Here is a 22,241-nt window from a genome sequence, read left to right on the forward strand (position 1 = left end):
TGTGGCTCAAAAGAGGGGAGCCATGAAGTCATAAGTAGCTAGCCATCTGGACACAAGCTGGGGTCTGATCAGCCCCGGCTGGGTCACCTGGAGGAGGTTGTATGATGTTGAAAGACCCGAAACACCCGATGATTCCAGGAACATCACTGAAGATGTGTCCAGAAGCATCAATAGATGTATGTACAGAGAAGGAGAGATACTATTCATGAAGTGTCGCTCTATGCTGATAACTTATTGCTTTTTATATCTAATGTTACAACCTCCTTACCATTTGTGTTCCGTTTACTGACTAATTTTAGTCAGTTCTCAGGATATAAATTAAATTTACAGAAGAGTGAACTGTTTCCTTTAAAAAATTTAATACCAATTGATATTAACCTTCCTTTTAAAATTTTAAGAAAACAATTTACATATTAGGAGTAACAATTACTAAGAATTATAAAGATTTATTTAAGGAAATTATTTTAAGTTTATTGAATTATGTTAAAAAAAACATTTTCTAATTGGTCGCCTCTCACTTTATCACTGATTGGCCTAATCAATTCTATTAAAATAAATATCTTACGTAAATGTATATACCTTTTTCAAGCTGTGCCTGTTTTTATTCCTAAATCTTTTTTTGACTCTTTGGATTCAATTCTTTCTTCCTATATATGGAAGAATAAAAAACCTCGTATAAATAAAGCTCACCTTCAAAAAACCAAACAGAACGGAGGATTTGCCTTACCCAATTTTAGGTTATATTATTGGGCAATTAATATATGTAATATTACGTTCTGGATATATTACATTAACCATGAGAATTGCCCTACATGGGTTTCTTTGGAAGTCAACTCTGTTACAAAATTTTCTGTTATTTCTTTACTTGGATCCCTGCTTCCTTTATCTTTAAATAAACTAATTGACAATGTGGTGGTTAAACATTGAGGATTTGGTTACAGTTTAGAAAACATTTTGGTTTATTGAGATTCTCCCTTTCAAGTCCCATATTTTCTAATTGTTTTTTAAACCATCTTTAATTGACTTATCTTTTAAAGAATGGGATAGGTGGGTATTAAACGATTTCAGGATTTGTTTAATGGAGGGAATCTCTATTCTTTTGTGCAACTTTCAACGATATTTAACCTTTCCAACACTCACTTTTTTGATACTTACAGATTAGAGGTTTTTAAAGATGTCAATTACTTACATTTCCTACAAGTCCAGATAAGAATAGACACAATTTTTAATCTAAAACCCTTTGATAACCGTTCAATATCTTACATTAATGGTCTACTGTTGGGACTGAAAAAGGCCTCTTTAGATAAAATCAAAGGAGATTGGGAAAAGGATTTACAGATTTTCATATCTGAAGAGAGCTGGAAGATTATTTTAAAATTGATTAATTCTTCATCATTATGTGCTCGTCATTATTTATTACAATTCAAAGTGATACATAGAGTTCATATGTCCAAAGACAAGCTTTCCCGTTTCTACGCAGATATTCCCCTTTACTGTGATACATGTACTAATGGAGTGGCCACACTAATTCATATATTTTGGACATGTCTAAGCCTTGAAAAATTCTGGAAAGATGTATTTCAAACTTTTTCTGCACTTTTCAATGACAGCTTTAAGCCCAATCCTTTGACTGCCTTTTTCGGTATTGTTGAGGATAGTGCTACAAAATTGAAACCATCTAATTTGCGGGTATTGGCCTTTATGCCTCTTATGGCCAGGAGGACAATCTTGCTCAAGTGGAAGGAGGCCGCCCCACCCACTCATGTTCAATGGCTATCTGACGTTATGTTGTGCCTAGATCAAGAGAAGATTCGTTGTTCGATTTCTGATTCGAAACATGATTTTCTAATGTTATGGGAACCCTTTCTGAATTATTTTCACAATCTTTGAACTGTTATTAAAGTATGGATCTGAGCAATTATTATACTAATATCATATGGTAAGGTATTTTTCTTCTTTTTTAAACCAACCAGCTCATTTTGGTAGTGGGGGTAGTTTTTTTTGATAAAATACAATAATTTAATTTTATTTCATTTCATAATTCAATCTTTTTTATACATGATTGATTTGGAATATGGGATACTGTGATCATATTACTGTGATTTAAATATACTGTAATTCATATTATTTACTTGTATCCTTATGAATTTTGTATATGTATTCATGTAATTTATATAATATCAATAAAAATATTGAAAAAGAGGCATAGATCAAGTGGACAGCCAGAGACTTTTACCCAAAGCAGAAATAGCTAATACTCGGGGCATAACTTTAAGGTGATTGGAGGAGCATATGGGGAGGGGATGTCAGGGGTAGGTTATTTACACAGAGAGTGGCAGCTGTGTAGAAAGTGTTACCAGGGGTGGTGGTAGAGGCCGATACATTAGAACATTTAACAGACTCTTAGATGGGCACAAAGGTGTAGGAAAAATGGAAGGCTACGGGGCCGTGTAGGAAGGAAGGGTTGGATTAATCGTGGAGCAGGTTTATATAGATCAGCACACCATTGTGGGTCAAAGGTCCAATACTGTGATGTACTATCCTATGTTCCATGTTCTAAGTCTTTTTCCCCTCTCAATTAAAACCAATGCTCTCTGGTTTTAGGCTCCCCTCCCCTGGGAAAAATACTATGCCCAGGTGGGAATATGGAGCATTCAAACAGGGAAGTGTTGGAACTAGGGGATGGGGTAAGGAAGGGAGGCCTTGGACAAGGTGTTGGCTGGGGACTGCGGGAACTGAGGAATATGGTAGGTGAAGGGGTAGGGACAAATAGGAGAGGGGAATTGCTGAAGGGTGGGGGCTGGAGGAGATTGGACTGGAATGGGGGGGAGTTGAAAGGATGCATAGTCACTTGATGAGTAGGTGTTGGGAAGGACTAGAGGAGGGAACTGAGGGATGGAGGTTGGAAGATAGTGAGGTGATGGAAAGAGAAGTGGCTGTGGTGTGAACTGGAGGGGAAGGAGGATGGGTAAGTGAAGCTAGAGGTTGGGAGTGAGGGATGGAGGAAGAGGGCAAGCTGAAGAATGAAGGACGGGCTAGAGGAGGTGCTGAGAAAGGAATAGACTGGTAGTGGAAAGAAGAAGAACAATCATAAGGAAGATACAATACAGTCATTTTTTTTAGAAGGTTAAGGAGGTTCGATCACTGTAACAAACTTGTACAGATGTGCTGTTGAAGGGGTGCATCAGGGGTCTGGTACAGCGTCTTGAGTGTGCAGAAATGTGAAAAGATGTCACAATCACTCAGTGGCCACTTTACCCACTGTGGTCTTTTGCTGCTGTTCCCCATCCACTTCATGGTTCGACATGTTGCAGAGATGCGCTTCTGCACCCCACTGTTGTAACGTGTGGTTATTGAGTCACTGTCACCTTCCTGTCAGCTTGAACCAGTCCAGCCATTCTCCTCTAACCTCTCTCATTAGCAAGGCAGTTTAACCCACAGAACTGCTGCTCACTGAAAGTTTTTTGTTTTTTGCACCATTCTTGGTAAACTCTAGAGACAGTTGTGCATGAAAATCCCAGGACCAGCAGTTTCTTAGATAGTCAATCCACCTGACTGGCACCATCAATCATTCCAACAGTCAAAATCACTTCATGTTACAGTTACGGAGGAAGTGCAGTTTACGCAGGACAATAAGATTTCTTCCCCATTCTGATGTTTGATCTAAACAACAACCAAACCTTTTGACCATATCTGCATGCTTTTACACATTGAGTTTCTGCCGCATGATGGCTGATTCGATATTTCAATTAACGAGGCGTGCAGGTGTACCTAATAAAGTGGCCACTGTATGTAGAACAGTACAGTATAACACATGCCTTTGACCCAAAATGTTGAGGCAGCCTCTTAACTTATTCTAAAATCAATCTAACCCTTCCCTCTTCTACACTCCGTGGTAGATGATAGGTGAATCCGAGTGAGAGGGGGTAGACAATGTAAAACCAGAAAGACGAAGCTGATACTGAAGGACAGGCCATAAGGGTGGGGAATGGGAAGGGAAAAGGAAAGGGGAAGGGGTAACGGTCTACAAGAAAAAAGGAAAACAGGTTGGGGAAGGAGGTCAGAAACACAGGGGAGTGGTTACCAGAAGTGAATCTGCAGTGATGCCTGGCTTCGTGTCCGTGATTCACTTTTGTGAACTTCAGTTCTGAACGCTATTTGCTTACTTTTATTATTTGTGGGCACATGGCCAAGTGGTTAAGGCATTCGACTAGGGACCTGAAGGTCGCGAGTTCGAGCCCCAGCCGAGACAGCGTGTTGTATCCTTGAGCAAGGCAGTTAACCACACATTGCTCTGCGACGACACCAGTGCCAAGCTGTATCGGCCCTAGTGCCCTTCCCTTGGACAACATTGGTGTCGTGGAGAGGGGAGACTTGCAGCATGGGCAACTGCTGGTCTTCCATACAACCTTGCCCAGGCCTGCACCCTGGAGAGTGAAGACTTTCCAGGTGCAGATCCATGGTCTCGCAAGACTAACGGATGCCTTTAATTTGCACAATTTGTTCTTTTTCCCTCTACACATTGGGTGGTTGGTCTTTTGTTTTAATGGGTTCTATTGGGTTTCTTTGTTTTGTGGCTGCCTGTAAGGAGACAAGTCTCAAGGTTGTATAAAGTATACATACGTTGGTAACAAATGTACTTTGAACTTTGAAGTTAGAGAAATCAAAGCTGATGCCGTCAGGTTGGAGACTGCCAAAATGAAATATAAGGTGTTGCTCCTCCAGTCTGCATCTGGTTGTGGACAGTGTGAGAATGGGAAGTGGAATTAAATTGGATGACCACTGTGAGTTCTTGGCTATTTCGGAGAATAGAGAGAGACAAATATAGAAAAGTAAGTCTCTCTGTGTAAAAGATATCCCTCATCCCTTAATCTAAATTTATAGAAAGTATGTTTTGTATCCTATGGCCTTGAAATCCTTTCCAAAGTACAGTGTCTAGGACTGGATGTAATATCTGTGATGCAGCCAAAATCAATGTTCTCTAAAATTTCTTGTTGACTTCCTTCCTCTTGTATTTTTTCTCTATGTTATAGGATGTTATATACATTTTTAATCACTTTCCAAACTGTCCTGCCAATTTGAATGATAAATGCCCACTTACACTTGACCTGTGTGGTCCTGTAGACTGAAACTAGTCTCCCTTCCATGGACTTTGTTTACACTTATTGCTGCCTCTGTAAAGCGGCCAACATAATCCAAAATCGCAAACATCCAAGGCATTCGCTCTTCTCGCCCGAAAGCACATACCACCTTCTCTCCTGCTATAAGATTATTAAATGGTCCCCCAGTATGTTAAGATGGACTCTTGACCTTTTCATGGCCTTACACTTTGCCTACCTGCACTGCACTTTCTCTCTTATTGTAACACCTTATTTTGCATTCTGTTATTGTTTTCCCTTCAATAAATTAATCTGTATGGACCGTATGCAAGACAAGATTTCACTGTACCTTGGTACATTCAAAGATTCAAGGTCTGTATACAGAATACAACTGAGATTTGTCCTCCCACAGACAGCCGCAAAACAAAGAAACACCATGGAACCTGTTTAAGAAAATATCAAACACCCAACAAGCGAAAAAAAAAACAAATTGCGCAAACAGCAAAAAGTGAGCAAACATCAAATAGAATATCAAACATAAAAACAGGAGTCAGTAGTATTCAGTTTAGTTCAGTTCAGCAGGCAGCACACAGAGCCGTTCTCCGCTGAAACACCCCAGTCAGTATCAATCACCCTCATCAAACTGCTCAAAAACAGCAAAACAAAAGAGTAACCAGAATCCAGAAATAAATGCACCATGAACCTCAAAGTCTGCCAAAACGAGTCTGTAGCCTCGCCTATCAATCCTTGCAGCATGGAACCTAAGGCTCCTGCATTTTCCTCCGACCCCAGCTATGCAACATACATAAACCGATTCTGCAGTTTAATTTGTGTCCTTTGGTTCAAATTACAGATTCTAGAGCTTTGTTCTTGAGTAATTTCACCATTCCAGTACTACTGAACAAAAGATAATGTTGACAGACACTTTAAAGGAAATAAGGCAAGGGCTTTTTTTTTCCAACGGTGCTTTATTCAAAATTAATGAAAGTGGTTTGCAGGAATGACATGGCCCCTCAAACCAGGTGAAACCAAAATCTTTAACCTTCCACCATTGTATTTTTCTTTTCTTCTTCCTCCTGATTTTCGCACAGGGAACCCTTCTGTGCTTTGGAGCATTTCTGAATGGATGATCCCAGTTTGTCAGCCAGAAGGAAGGGATTCAGGTGGCAGTACTGGAGACAGAGAGAGAAGAGTTTTCTAGAATGGGTAAGCACCAAGTCCTGGTTTCAGTGAGAATATTTACTATTTATTTATTTAGATGTACAGCGAGGAACGGGTCCTTCTGGTCCACTACCTAGCAACCCACCCTTTTAATACTAGCCTAATCAAGGACAATTGACAATGACCAAGTAACCTACTAGCCAGTACATCTTTGGACTGTGGGAGGTAACTGGAGCACCCGGAGGAAACTCACGCACACACGGGAAGGAACGTACAAACTTTTGGGATCTCATTTATATTATTAGCTAGCTTACCTTCATATTTCATCTTTTCTCTCTTTATAGCTTTGTTAGGTGCCTTCTATTGGCTGTTAAAAGCTTCCCAATCTTCTAACGTATATTATATATTCTCTCTTTTCCTTTTATACTGTCTTTGACTTCTCTTGTCAGCCATGGTCACATCATCCTCCCTTTAGAATACTTCTTCATCTGTGGGATGCATCTATTCCGTGTCGTCTGAATTGCTCCTAGAAACTCTACCCATTGCTGTTTGACTGTCATCCCTGCTAGTATCCCCTTCCAATCAATTTTGACCAGCTCCTCTCGCAAGCCTCTCTAATTCCCTTTACTCCACCGTAATACTAATACATCTGACCTCAGCTTCTCCCTTTCAAATTGCAGGGTGAATTCTATCATATTATGATCACAGTCTCCGAACAGTTCCTTTACCTTCAGCTTCCTAGTGAGGGTCCAGGAATGAAAGGATTAATGTATGAGGAGTATTTGATGTCTTTGGGCCTGTACTCACTGTAGTTTAGAAGAATGGGGGAGGATTGCATTGACACCAACCAAATATTGGAAGGCCTAGATATAGTAAATGTGGAGAGGACGTTTCCCATAATGGGGGAGTCTAGGACCAGAGGGCACAGCCTCAGACTAGAAGGATGTCCCTTTAGAACAGAATTGAGGAGTAACTTCTTTAGCTAGAGGGTAGTGAATCCATGGAATTCATTGCCACAGATGGCTGTGGACAACTATATGTATTTAGAGTGGAGATTGATGGGTTCTTGATTAGTAAGGGCATTAAAGATCATGGGGAGAAGGCAGGAGAATGAGGCTGAGGGGGATAATAAATCAGCCATGATAGAATGGCAGGGCTAACTCGATGGGCCAAGTAGCCGAATTCTGCTCCTATGTCTAATGGCCCTATGGATTATTTGTACCTGCAACCTTTCAGGTAACAAGCTCTAGACCTCTGTTACAACTTGGGTGACCTTTTGCCCCTGATTTCCCTTTTGTTTTCTCAGATCGTTGAAAGCCTGCTATGCTATAATACAGTGGGTAGCAAAGTATTTTCAATAAATAGCCAAGAGAAACTATATCTCACCAAAAAGTGATAATGAACGGACGAAGCTATTAGATGGATTAAGGTCAGTAGATTGTAAGATACTAAAGGAATCAGCGATCAGTGCTTGGTATTATGGAATGTGAGATTAGTGCAGAAACAAGGTACATACAGCATTACAGCACAGTACAGGGCCTTCAGCACATAATGTTGTGTCCAGCTTACAACCTACTCCAAGATCAATCTAAACCTTCCTTCCTACGTAGCCCTCCATTTCTCTATCATCCTTATGCCTATCTGATGTATCTACCTGTACCGCCACTCCTGCCAGTGCCTTTCAGGCACCCAGCACTCTTCTGTGAAATAAGAACAAGCTTCCTCTGACATTCCCCCATACTTTTTTCCAATCATCTTGAATTTATCCCCTAATACTGAGTAAAAGATCGGCCACGAACTTATTTAAAACCAGAGAGGCAGAGGAATCCCAGGAAGGAAAGGGTTAACATATGATGGCTCTGAGTCTGTACTTAGGAGAATGGGGCGGGGGATTTCATTGAAACCTTCCAGTAATTTCTCCCCTCTTCTCCTTTCTTTTTCCTTTCCCAGTGCCCCCCCCGCCCCTTCTCTTCTCCTCATCCGCCCATTATCTCCCTCTGATTCCCCTCCTCCTTCCTTTTCTTCCAGAGTGCACTGTCCTCTCCAATCAGATTCCTCCTTCTTCAGCTCTTTATCTCTTCCTCCTATCATCTCCCTGCTTCTCACTTCAACTCTCTCTCCCACCCACTAACATTCCCCTTCACTTGGTCACAGATATCTCCTCTTAGCTTGTTGTCCTTTCCTTCCTCCCAACTTCCTGTTCTGGCTTCTTTCCCCTTTGTTTCCAGTTCTGATGAAGTTTCTCAACCTAAAACAGCAACTGTTTATTTGCTTCCATAGATGCCGCCTGGCCTGCTGAGTTCTTCCAGCATTTTGTGTGTGTTGCTAACCTACCAGCTTCTAGCTTGAACTCTTCCCATTCCCCCCCCCCCACCATTTTATTCTGGTTTCTTCCCCCATCCCTTCCAGTCCTGATGAAGGGACTTGGCCCAAAGTGTCAACAGTTTTTTCTCTACCCCCATACATGCTAGCCGACCCGCTGAGTTCCTCCATCATTTGTGTGTTGAACACAGCACTGTGATGTTTGATAGCATTCAAATTTCACAACAGTGGGTGGTTTTACTTTCTTGAACCATTCCCCCTCTTTAGAACAGGTGGTAGGCACAAAGGTACTGGACCACGATGTTCCTACTCACCTGCTGGTACCCATCTTTCAAAGGTTCCTTTTCTTCCTCAATGATTTGAATATCAAAGTGGGAGGCAAAGCGAGAGGTTTTCAGGACCATGGCCAGCTCTCCGTCAACCTCCACTGCTTTGTCCTTCTGCAAGAAACAAATGGGAAAGACAACTCAACACAAGGCTTATGAGTAAAAGAGTACGTATTATAGCAGAGAGAATAGTGAGGAGTAATAACTGGTAGATAGAGGTGTGGAATGTGTTAACATGGTAACAGGGAGCCATAATAGAGACTTGGAACGTAGCAGTGACCCCCCCGGTAAAATCCACCATTGAGCAAATCTACACACAGCACTGTTGCAGGAGAGCGGTGTCCGTTATCCCAGACTCCCACCACCCAGGCCATGCTCTCTTCTCGCTGCTATCAAGAAGATGATCCAGAAGCCTCAGGATTCACCCTATCAGGTTCTGGAACAATTATTACCCCCAACCATCAGGCTCTTGAACCAGAGTGGATAACTTCACTTGCTCCATCACTAAATTGTTCCCAGAACCTATGCATTTGCTTTCAAGGACTCTTAATCTCATGTCCTCAATGTTTATTGCTTAATTTTTTATTAATATTATTTCTTTTGTTTCTTTTCTATTTGCAGTTTGTTGTCTTTTGTACACCGGTTGTTGTCTGCCCTGTTGTGTTTCATTAATTCTATCATGTTTCTTGGATTTACTGAGTATGCCTGCAAATAAATGAATCTCGGGCTTGTATATGGTGACATACATGTACTTTGATAATAAATTCACTTTGAACTTTGTGTAATAAATAACATCAACTACCTGGGACTGAATTGTAATTATGTCCACCATTTTAATAAACACACTAATTTATCTGCTACTTGCTATTCTGCTCTTGCTTCAGGTTTGTGGAATCTATGGATTTTGGAGGGTATTTGGCATTTTCTGTAGGATTATTTGTTGGTTTATGATTGGGCTCTTAAAATAGTTGGCTCCTTGACTGAAATCTGCTGTTAAATGAGCAGAAATTTCCTCTCACTGAACACCATCTTTAAATTGGTAAATTGCTTCATTATTGTCAGATGTACTGACGTACAGAGGAAATAAATTTGCATGCCATCGATAAGGCTCATTTCATATCAACAGTGCTTTGAAGAAAACACTAAGAGAATGCAGAATTAAGTGTTCAGATGGTGGCAAATCTGTGGAATTCATTGCCACAGATGGTTGTGGAGTCCAAGTCATTGGGTATTTTTAAAGAGGAGGTTGATAGGTTCTTGACGAGTAGGGGTATCAAAGGTTACAGGAAGAAGGCAGGAGAATGGGTTAAGAGGGAAAATAAATCAGCCATGATGGAATGACAGAGCAATCTTGATGGGCCAAATGGCCTAATTCTGCTCCTATGTCTTATGGGTCTCATCCAAATTTCAGTAACTTCATTAATGTTTTAACTTAACATGAATACTAGTGTGTGCCCATTGTGGTAATCCTGTAATAATCAGCTCAGGAACAGACCCTTTCACTGTGCACAACAGCACAGAGTCCAGCAGTGTGGAGTGGGTTGCACTTCATATTTGACCCCTCAATATTATCCTTGTCATGATTTGCCAAAGCAGCTCAGTCCCATTCAAAGATCAGCTTTATATGTCTCATGTGCATTGAAACATAGAGTGAAAAGCGTTGTTTGCATCAACAACCAACACAGTACGAGGATGTGAAGGAGGCAACCTGCAAGTGTCGCCAAGCTTCTCGGCCAACGTAGCCCACTCACAATTCACTAGCCTTGACCCTTATGTCTTTGGAACGTGGGAGGAAATCAGAGCACCCTGAAGGAATCCATGCATTCGTGAGGAGAACATCCAAAGATCCTTACAGACCATAGAAGGAATTGAATCCTGATCTTCCAACTGCTGGCATTGTAAATGGTGAAGCTAACCACTACACTACCATACCCTGATTGTTAAGCTAATGCTATAGTGCGGTAATACTGTTAAGCAAATTAGAACTTAGAATGGTAGAGCATGGTACAGATATTTTGCCAGACGATGTTGTACCAACCTGTTAACCTACTCCAAAATCAATCAAACACACTCAGTGGCCATAATTTAATATAAACCTGTACACCTGCTCGTTAATGCAAATATCTAATCAGCCAGTCATGTGGCAGCAACTCAACGCATAAAAGCATGCAGGCATGGTCAAGAGGTTCAGTTGTTGCTCAGACCCAACATCAGAATGAGGGAGAAATATGGTGTTAGTGACTTTGACCATGGAGTAATTGTTGGTGCCAGACAGTGTGGTTTGAGTGTCTCAGAGACCACTAATCACGCAAACAGCGTCTAGAATGATAGGTCAGAGAAGAATAGCCAGACTGGTTCAAGCTAACAATTATTACAGTGGTATGCAGAAGAGCATCTCTGAATCCACAACATGTCGAACTTTGAAGTGGATGGGCTACAGCAGCAGAAGCTCACAAATATGTAAACTGTGGATAATCATTTCATTCTGTAATCAAGACCTACTGCAGTTTTTAACTAATTAAGTCCTTCTATTACCAACATTCTGTTATTAAAACCTATTTTTACTGTAATCATGTTTTTGCGCGATCTTGTCAGCTGAGATTGTAAAAGCTGAACCAAATTTGCACCCAGGTAGATCAGCTTTGACTGGTCTCCCATTGTGCACCAGTTATCGTACCATTGAAGAGTCAAACATCACTGGTGATTGGCTATAGTGCAGTTGCAGGAAACCTTCTCTGATGATCTTCACTCTGTCGTGGTGGAGAGGCTTGTGAGGGACCGATACCACAAGAGTGATGCCATCTGAAATTCAGCTCCAGGTAGGGTCGCCCATGGCAATAGGTCAAGGGGGAGGTTCCACACAAAGAACAATCTAACCAAGACCTCAACGATTGAGCTGTTAGAAGATGTTAACACATCACAACAGCAGTGAAGGATCCCCAGCCATCTTGCATTACATGCCACTCTGTCAAGGACCATGTGGTGCCTGCCTCCCCACATTAGACAAAGTCATGTAGTGGCATTCTCCAGTGAGGAATAACCCTTTGTGAGAACATCATACTCAATTCGAGTGATTGCACTACAAGTGATTGGACTATGCCTGTGCCAAGTACAGCAACACCTAGATCAGGGGTTGCTGATCTGGGCTCCACAGACCCCTTGCTTAATGGTATTGATCCATACTGTAAAAAAGGTTGGGAAACCCTGATCTTGAGGATTTTATACCTGATTATCAGATTCTTTGCAAGGGCAGAAGATACAAAATCCTGAAAGCACATATCATCAGGCTCAAGGACAGCTTCAATCCTACTGTTAAAAGACTATTGAACAGTTCCCTAGTATAACAAGTTGGATTCTTGACCTCACAATCTGCCCTATTATAATCTTGTATCTAATTGTTTACCTGCACTGCACTTTGTAGCAGTTACACATTATTCTAATGAAGGGTTTCAGCCCGAAAACATCAACAATTTATTCCTTTCCATAGATGCTGCCTGACCTGCTGAGCCCCTCCAGCATTTTGTGTGTGTTGCTCCAGGTTTCCAGCATCTGCAGAATCTACTTATTTTGCATTCTTATTGTTTTACCTTGTGGCACCTCAATGCCTGTCCTGGCACGCAAAGCCAGCTCCAGCAGGCCGGGCGGATGAAATCTACAGTGAGATCCAGCAGCCAGGAGGGTGGAACTGCAACGCTCCATGGAGAGCGAAGGGCACAACAAGGCTCATGGTCACCCACTGCAACCAGGGAAGTCCCCAGCTTTTGACACTTACTAGTACCACTGGACTTGGACTTCCGAGGTCAAGAGAGTGGAACTGCCCCAATGCAATGACATTTCCACTTTAAAAATTCTCTCACACAGGTTTCCCGTCATCATTGGATACAATGGACAACCACCACACCTCAATGTACTGTGTAATGAATTGATCTGTATGAACAGTATGCAAGACAAGCTTTCAGGTATTTTGGTACATGAGACAATAAACCAATTCTAATTCCATTACCAGGATATTTGCTTCTTTTACCTCATCAATGGACTTTACCGATTCTTGGTAGTGGCATGGATCCTCCATTCTCAGCACGTTCTGATGAATGGGCCACTTTCTCCACTGGCAGCACAGCTCCTCTGCACGGCCGTACCAATGACAAAATGCACTTTGCTCCGACAGGAACTCCCAGACCCATGTGAGGTACAAAGCCCTTGAACCTAGGACCTCCACCTTGTTAATCCTTTCATTTGCACTATTTATTTAGTGTGCAATTTACATTTTACTGCTTTTTATACTACTGCTGATGCAAAACAATGAGATAAATTTGATTTTGATCTCAAAACATAAAAACTAGACAACAGTCAAGTTGCACCAACAGTCAGGTGCAACACACAAAATACTGGAGGAACTCAGCAGGTCAGGCAGCATCTATGGACATAATAGTCGACATTTTGGGCCGAGACCCTTCCTCCAGTGTTTTGAGTGTGTGTTGCTCAAGATATCCAGCATCCGCAGAATCTGGTGTTTTAAGAGTCAGGTGCCTTGGGCCAACCTGCCCATGACTGCCATCTGCTGGCCACAACCAGCACAGCAGTACAGGATTGCAGAAAAATGCACACGCAAAAGCCGGAGAGCCCACTGTGTCAGGCAGCATCTGTGGAGGGAAACCCAGAGTGTGTCACATTTCCCTCCGGAACAGAGGGATGTGGGAATACAGATCCATAATTCCTTAAATGTTGTGTTACAGGTAGTTGGGGTCGTAAAGTTGAGCTTCATAGATCAAAGAACTGAGAGCAGAAGTTAGGATATTATGTTGAAGTTGTATAAGACATAGATGAGGCATAATATGGAGTATTGTGTGTAGTTTTGATCGCCAACCTACAGAAAAGATGTAAATAAGATTAAAAAGTAAGGAGAAAATTTACAAGGATGTCGCTGGGACTGGAGGACCCGAGTTATAACGAAAGATTTATTAGGTTAGAACTTTATTCCCTAGAACATAGAAGATTGAGAAGAGATTTGATAGGGGTACACAAAATTATGAAGGGCTGGGATAGGGTTGATGCAAGCAGGTATTTTCCCACTGAGGTTGAGTGAGACTAGAACTGAAGATCATGGCTTAAGGGTGAAAGGTGAAATGTTTAAGGGGGACATGAGGGGAAACTTTTTCACTCAAGAGAATGGTGAGAGTGTGGAACGAGCTAGCAGTGCAAGTGGTGGAAGCAGGGCCAATTTTAATGCTTCAGAAAAGTTTGGATAGGTACATGGATGGGAGGGGCATGGAGGGCTACGTTCCCAGTGCAGGTCGATGGGACTAGGCAGTTCAAATGGTTTGGCACAGACTGGATGGGCCTAAGGGCCTGTTTCTGTGCTGTAGTTTTCTATGACTCTGTGCTGAGTGTGATATATGTTTTGTGGATGCACCATTTTCCTCGAGGAGCATTGTTTCGCTTGGTTGTATATATGTACAATTTGACAACAATGAACTTGAACCTGAGCTTGATAGAGATGTATAAGATGATAAGAGGAGTGGATAGCCAGAGACTTTTTCCCCCCAGGGTAAAAACACCTAATATGAGGGGAAATAAATTTAAGGTGATCGGAAGATTGAGGATTGTCAGAGGTAAGTTTTTTTAAACAGAGAGTGGTGGGTTAGTGGAACAACCTGCCGGGGTGCTGGAAGAAGCAGATACATTAGGGACATTTAGGAAACACTTAGATAGGTACATGGTGATAGAAAAATGGAGGGTTATGTGGGAGGGAAGGGTTAGAATGATCTCAGAGTAGATTAAGGAGTCGGTACAACATTGTGGAACAAAGGGCTGTTGCATTCCATTCTATGCACTATGTTCTCAATTATAACCCAAGTTTCTTTGGAGAGCCAAAGGCCTGAATTTTCTTACTTTGAAAACGTGAGCTGAATCAAAATGCAGCTCTTGCTGGTGGTCAGTCACTGTCCCCTTGTACGTCACAAGAGATTTCCTCTCGCTCTTCACTGCAGGCAGTTTGAAAAAGCGGTAAGTTCCAGAGGCGTACTGCACATCTCCTGGGAAAATTAATTACCAGAAGATCAATGTTAAAAATTCTAAATAAGTTTATTCTCAAAGGACATATACAGTATATATCCATATACAGGTCGACCTTCACTAATCCGACTACCTGTAATCCGGTTCCTTCGATAATCCAGCACTGATTATGCTTAATGTGATCCTTCTGTAATTTGGCATTTTCACTAATCCGGCACTCCTCAGGTCCCAATGGTGCTGGATTAGTGAAGGTCGACCTGTACTACCTTGAGATTCGTTTTCTTGCAGGCATTTACAGAAAACCAAAGAAATACAATAGACTCATTGAAAACAACTACACACAAAGACTGACAAACAACCGATGTGCAAAATAAGACAAAAGGCGCAAAAATAAATAAATAAATAAATAAATACTGAGAACATAAGTTGTAGAATCCTTGAAAGTGTTTCTGTAGGTTGTGGAATTAGTTCAGAGTTGATGTGAGTGAAGTTATCCACCTTGGTTCAGGAATCTGCTGGCTGAGGGGTAATAACTGTTCCTGAACCTTCAGTGTCTAAGACAAAGTGGATGATATCCAGAGAACTGGGAGCTGGCTAAGTACGAATCATAAAGAGAAGTGGGAATGAGTTATAGAGAGTACTGTAATAGAGGTTTGAGAACGAGGGAGAGAGAAATAGTTGTAGAGAGCAATAGAGGGAGAGAATAAGAGAGTAATATAGGTCTGTGAATGAGGGAGAGAGAAAGAGTTGTAGAGAGCAATAGAGCATATGTGACAAATAATGGAATAAGATCCAGTGTGAGAACTTTGGGATTGAGTTCCAGAGGGCAATTTGGGATGGGAGTGGGAGAGGGAGGGGAGATGTCCTGAGATTAAAACAATGGGAAAAGAGTGAAAAAATGTTTACCAGTCTGCTTGAGAATTTCTGCCTTCTGAATTTTGATGCGACTGGCAGTGACAAGATAGGGTGTACTGAATCCAACGGCCTTCACCAGGTTGATTAAGTCCTTCCAGTACAGGGCACCTGCCAGTCCCTCCCCTTCCACAAGAACACATAAAGAAAAAGTGATGCATTGGGTTAGAACCTATCACATCACATCCACAACATCCTATGGCACTGACTGCTAATGAGATACCTCTCCACTCCAGTCACTGTGGTCACAGAGACATAGAATGGTGCAGCACCAAGACAGGCCTTTCGGCCCAGCATATCTATGCTGTCCAGGGCACCTGTTAACATTAATCTCGTTTACCTGCATTGCGTTCATATTCTTAAGTGTCTTAACTAGTGAGTGTTTCTTCCTCCGTCATCTCCACAGTCAGTGTGTTGCAGACTCCAACAGAAAACATTCCCTTCACATTACTTCTACCCCTCCTGTCTGTTATTCTTAACCTCCGTCCTCCTGTCTTAGACATCCCAACACGTGGAAAGACTTTTTACTATTCATTTTACCATTTCCCCTTGTAAATTATTTCATCATCACTATCATTATGTGCCATGTGACATGGGCGATCATGGTCTAATAGTTGTTCTTGGCAAATTTTTCTACAGAAGTGGTTGGCCATTGCCTTCTTCTGGGTAGTGTCTTTACAAGATGGGTGATCCAGGCCATTATCAATACTTTTCAGTGATTGTCTGCCTGGCTCAGTGGCCACATAACCCAGAGTTGTGATATGCACCAGCTGCTCATACGACCATCCACCATCTGCTCCCATGGTTTCATGCGACCCTAATCAGGGGGTGGGGGCTAAGAAGGTGCTAGACCTTGCCCAGGGGTGACCTGCAGGCTAGCAGAGGGAAAGAGCGCCTTAGCCCTCCTTTGGTAGAGACACATCTCCACCCCACCACTCACTAACTCATTTACGCAGAGATACAGCATGGAACAGCAACCAACCTATTTAACCCTAGCCTAATCATGGACAATTTACATTGACCAATTAATCTACTAACCGGTAATTCTTTGGACTGTGGGAGGAAACTCAGGCAGTCACAGGAAAATGTGCAGAAACATCTTACACACGGTGTTGGAGTTGGACTCTGCACTCTGACGTCTCAAGCTGCAATAGTGACGCGCTGACCACTATGCCATTGTGGTGCCCGTAGGGCTGAAATGGCTTTGTTCCACTGAGCAGGGATAGCACCAAAGTGAAAATGGAAAGGAAGCTACTGGCAGAATGAAGGAAGCCCAGAACACCGCCAAGATGGAGGGTCTTCATTACTGCTCTAAATGCCAGTGTCGTAATAGGCGGTAAGCAAGTGAGTGTAGGTAGGTGACCAAAACTCCAAATTAGGCCTCACCAATGTCTTATACACTTGACAAATAAACTTGAGTCTTGAACTATAACCACTCTTTTACAATAGACTTGGCTTTTCTTGTTTTAATTATATTTCCTTGTTAAAACTATGCTCAATTTAAGTTTTTCTTGTGAATATTACATGCCTTTAATGCCGAGTCTTTTGTTGCAACTGTGCACATGTTTTTGTGCTTACAACTGCCCATTATGCGACTGGCATTTAGGGCAGCAATGAAGGTCCTCTATTTCTGACTGTCCTTAGCCAATTTCTCTATTGTGTCCCAGGTGCGGTTCAGGTTAGCTTCCTTCATTGGGTCAGTAGCTTCCTCTTAGTTTTCACTACAGTCAGTCATGCAAGTCCTGGGTGGAGACTCTGGAATACCATTCAACTCTGATGTAGAAGGATACTTTGTTGCTGTTCCCATAACAATTTTGTTTTACCTGTCAGTGTTATTAGCCCTGAGCTAAACCCCTGAACTTGGAGGACCAGTGGACCAATCTTAGTCTGGCCTCCAGCCAGCCTAGCTTTCCAGGCCATTGAGACAAACAATCCTCCAAACCATGACAACGTTGTGGTCCACTTGGAGGATGTACTTATACAGATGTCAAGAAACTCGACTTCGACTTTTCAACTTTGACTTTGACCTCTATAAAACCAACCTCTCCTTATAACTATTACCTTACATCCCTGCCTTTATATTTGACACCAGAGCCAATGAAGGTAAGATTCCCATATGCATTCTCCACCACCTTAACGAACTGGCAGTAGAGCGGCCTACCCACCCTGGCAATCTTGCTTCTAGATCGACAGGGTGTGAGGGGGGAAAGGTTAAAGGAGATTTGTGAGGCGATTTTTATTTTTAAAACAGGGGTGATGTTAATAACCATGAACACTGTTACACCAGCAGTTAAGAGAAGTCCAGATAAGCACTTGAATCACCTGGGCACGGAGGCTACGGGTTAAGTCAGTTGGGTTCTCATTGCTTGGTTTGGACAGAATTAGCCATTTGGCCCCCCTAACCTACGTCGCCATTCCATCATGGCTGATTTATTCCCCCACTATAGGAAACAGCCTCCATACAGATACTTTATCTTTCAATATTCGAAAGCTTTCAGTGAGAACTCCCCCTTATTTTTCCAGCGAGTACAGACATAGAACCATCAAAAACTCCTTATACATTAATTCTTCCATTCTCATCAACCTCCTCTGGACCCTCTCCTACAACATTTCTTAGATAAGGGGACCAAAACTGCTCACAGTCCTCCAAGTTCAAGTTCAAGAGTGGTCTGGCATTACATCCTTTCTTTTATATTCTAGTCCTTTCGAAATGAGTGCTAGCATTGTATTTGCCTTCCTCACCACCGACTCAACCTGCAAGTTAACCTTTAAGGAATGGTCTAATTTCTATATGTCTTATGCCTTATTAGTCTGTGGTATCTGAAAGTTTCCCAGAGAGTGTCTGGCTATCATTACTGGTAGAGATAAACATCACTATGCATAGGCTGTCTCCTGGTTGTACTGAGTGTTTGGATCTGACATGAGGATGGGTCGTCCCATTGAATGTGCTCGCCATTCCATCATGGCTGATTTATTATCCCTCTCAATCCCATTCTCCTGCCTTCTCTCCATAACCTTTGACATCCTTACTCATCAAGAACCTATCAAGATCCACTTTAAAGTTACCCAATGGCAATTAATTCCACAGATTCAACACTCTGGCTAAAGAAATTCCTCCTTATCCCTGTTCTAAAGGCATGTCCTGCTATGCTGAGGCTGTGCCTTCTGGACCTAGATACACTCTCCCACTAGCTCTAGTGGGCTGCACAATGCAGCCGGCTAATTGTTACCCCAGAGTACAACGTCCTTCTTCAGCTCTTCGTCCAGAGGCTCACTGGCGTACATGTCACTGAAGTACATTTCTCCGCCTTCCTGCAACACACAAAAGATTCCCTGGGATTTATTTTTTTTCACAACTGGCTTCTCTTTCTTTTCAATTACAATTGAAAAGTATGAGGAATGTAAAGGGTTTCAGGGTGGAGATACGTCTCTACTAGAGGAGGTGTAAGGCACTCCTTCCCTCCACTAGTCTGCTTCTCCCTCGATCAGGGTCACATGAAGCTGGTGGACGGTCATATGAGCAGCCGGTGCATATTGCAAGTCCTGGTTATGCCACTACTGATGCCAGGTAGACAATCTCTGAAGAGTATTGATAATGGACAGGGTCACCAGTCTCATAAAGACACTGCCCAAAAGAAGGCAAATGTAGAAAAATTTGCCAAGAACAAGCATGGTGATGGATAGGCCATGATTGCACATAGTGAACGAACGAGGAGTGAAAGAACTATTTTTATAATATACTCAACTCTGTAATATCTGACGTTTTATTCACGGGATGTGGGCATTGCTGGAGTGAGCAGACATTTACTGCCAATCCTTGGCTGTCCCCGAGGGGTGTTAGCAATCTGTTGCCTCAAACTTTGCAGTCATTTCATATACTCATTCCTTGGAAATGTGGAGTAAACCAGAGCACCTGGAGGAAACTCACACAGTTGAAGGGACAACGTACAAACTCCTTACAGACAGTGGTGGAATTGAACCCAGATTATTGGCACTGTAATAACTTAATGCTAACTGCTAAGCTATTGTTCCACGCCTTATGCTATCCTACATATAAGCCTGATGGGCAAGTCCTATATCTTCCCATCAACAAACGATTACATTTGTTGCATACATTTGTTTGTAGCGTAGTGATTACCACAAAGTTTTACAGGACAGGTTGCACTTGAATCCGAGGAGGACCAATATCCTGGCAGGCAGGTTTGCTAAGGCTATTGGGGAGAGTTTCAACTAGAATCGCTGGGAGGTGGGATCCAAACTGAAGTGACGGAGGAAAGGGCGGTTGGCTCACAAATAGAGAAAGCTTGGAGACAGTGCGAGAGGGAAGATAGGGAGGTAATAGAGAAGGGATACACTCAGACCAATGGTCTGAGATGTGTCTATTTTAACGCAAGAAGCATCAGAACAAAGCGGGTGAGCTTAGAGAGTAGATCAGTACTTGGAGCTATGATGTTGTGGTCACTACAGAGACTTGGATGGCTCAGGGGCAGGAATGGTTACTTAGAGTGCCAGGCTTTAGATGTTTCAGAATGGACAGGGAGGGAGGCAAAAGAGGTGGGGGCATGACACTGCTGATCAGAGATAGTGTCACGGCAGCAGAAAAGGAGGAAATCATGGAGGAATTGACTACTGAGTCTCTGTGGGTAGAGGTTAGAAACAGGAAGAGGTCAATAACTCTACTGGGTGTTTTTTATAGACCACCCAATAGTAACAGGGACATCGAGGAGCAGATAGGGAGACAGATTCTGGAAAGGTGTAATAATAGGGTTGTCATTGTGGGAGATTTAAATTTCCCAAATATTGACTGGCATCTCCCTAGAGCAAGGGGTTTAGATGGGGTGAGTTTGTTAGCTGTATTCAGGAAGGTTTCTTGACACAATATGTCGCTAAGCCTACATGAGGAGAGGCTGTACTTGATCTGATATTGGGAAATGAACCTGGTCAGGACTCAGGTCTCTCAGTGGGAGAGCATTTTGGAGATAGTGATCACAATTCTATTTCCTTTACCATAGCATTGGAGAGGGATAAGAACAGACAAGTTAGCAAAGTGTTTAATTGGAGTAAGGGGAAATATGAGGCTATCAGGCAGAAACTTGGAAGTATAAATTGGGAACAGATGTTCTCAGGGAAATGTACGGCAGAAATGTGACAAATGTTCAGGGGATATTTGCGTGGTGTTCTGCAAAGGTATGTTCCAATGAGACAGAGAAAGGATGGTAGGGTACAGGAGCCATGGTGTACAAAGGCTGTTGTAAGTCTAGCCAAGAAGAAAAGAAAAGCTTACGAAAGGTTCAAAAAACTAGGCAGTGATAGAGATCTAGAAGATTATAAGGCCAGCAGGAAGGAGCTTACGAATGAAATTAGGAGAGCCAGAAAGGGCCATGAGAAGCCTTGGTGAGCAGGATTAAGGAAAACCCCAAGGCATTCTACAAGTATGTGAAGAGCAAGAGGATAAGACGTGAGACAATAGGACCAATCAAGTGTGAAAGTGGAAAAGTGTGTATGGAACTGGAGGAGATAGCAGAGGTACAGAATGAATATTTTCCTTCAGTATTCACTATGGAACAGGATCTTGGTGATTGTAGGGATGACTTACAGCAGATTAAAAAGCTTCAGCATGTAGATATTAAGAAAGAGGATGTGCTGGAACTTTTGGAAAGCATCAAGTTGGATAAGTCTCTGGGACCAGACGAGATGTACACCAGGCTACTGTGGGAGTGAGGAAGGAGATTGCTAAGCATCTGGCAATGATCTTTGCATCATCAATGGGGACAGGGAATATTCCAGAAGATTGGAGGGTTGCAGATGTTGTTCCCTTATTCAAGAAAGGGAGTAGAGATAGCCCAGAAAATTATAGACCAGTGAGTCTTACTTCAGTGGGTTGTTAAGTTGATAGAGAAGATCCTGAGGGGCAGGATTTATGAACATTTGGAGTGGCATAATATGATTAGAAATAGTCAGCATGGCTTTGTCAAAGTCAGGTTGTGCCTTATGAGCCTGACTGGATTTTTAGAGGATGTGACTAAACACATTGATGAAGATAGAGCAGTAGATGTAGTGTATATGGATTTCAGCAAGGCATTTGATAAGGTACCCCATGCAAGGCTTATTGAGAAAGTAAGGAGGTATGGGATCCAAGGGGATATTGCTTTGTGGATCCAGAACTGGCTTGCCCACAGAGGCAAAGAGTGGTTGTAGACGGGTCATATTCTGCATGGAGATCAGTGACCAGTGGTGTTCCTCAGGAATCTGTTTTGGGATCCCTTCTCTTCGTGTTTTTATAAATGACCTGGATGAGTAAGTGGAGGGATGAGTTAGTAAATTTGCTGAAGACACAAAGGTTGGGGGTGTTGTGGATAGTGTTAATGGGTGTCAGAGGTTACAACAGGACATCGATGGGATGCAA

The 22,241-nt window shown here is 42.3% G+C and overlaps 1 protein-coding gene and 1 long non-coding RNA gene across 2 annotated transcripts in view; one reads left to right on the forward strand and one right to left on the reverse strand.

Moving 5' to 3' along the window:
• Positions 1 to 22,241, forward strand: part of LOC134347812 (uncharacterized) — a 40,263-nt gene that overhangs the window by 4,436 nt on the left and 13,586 nt on the right. The window lies entirely within an intron of this gene.
• Positions 6,040 to 22,241, reverse strand: part of zgc:153372 (uncharacterized protein LOC767695 homolog) — a 39,505-nt gene continuing 23,303 nt past the window's right edge. Inside the window, exons 6-10 of the mRNA XM_063050261.1 lie at positions 19,066 to 19,147; positions 15,830 to 15,961; positions 14,801 to 14,943; positions 8,897 to 9,022; positions 6,040 to 6,271 (exon numbers count right to left, since the gene is read on the reverse strand). Of these exons, the coding sequence (XP_062906331.1) occupies positions 6,137 to 6,271; positions 8,897 to 9,022; positions 14,801 to 14,943; positions 15,830 to 15,961; positions 19,066 to 19,147 (618 nt within the window). The 3' untranslated portion in view covers positions 6,040 to 6,136. The remainder of the gene's footprint in view (positions 6,272 to 8,896; positions 9,023 to 14,800; positions 14,944 to 15,829; positions 15,962 to 19,065; positions 19,148 to 22,241) is intronic.

Source organism: Mobula hypostoma, chromosome 6, assembly GCF_963921235.1.
Source record: "Mobula hypostoma chromosome 6, sMobHyp1.1, whole genome shotgun sequence".
NCBI classification, from domain to species: Eukaryota; Metazoa; Chordata; class Chondrichthyes; order Myliobatiformes; family Myliobatidae; genus Mobula; species Mobula hypostoma.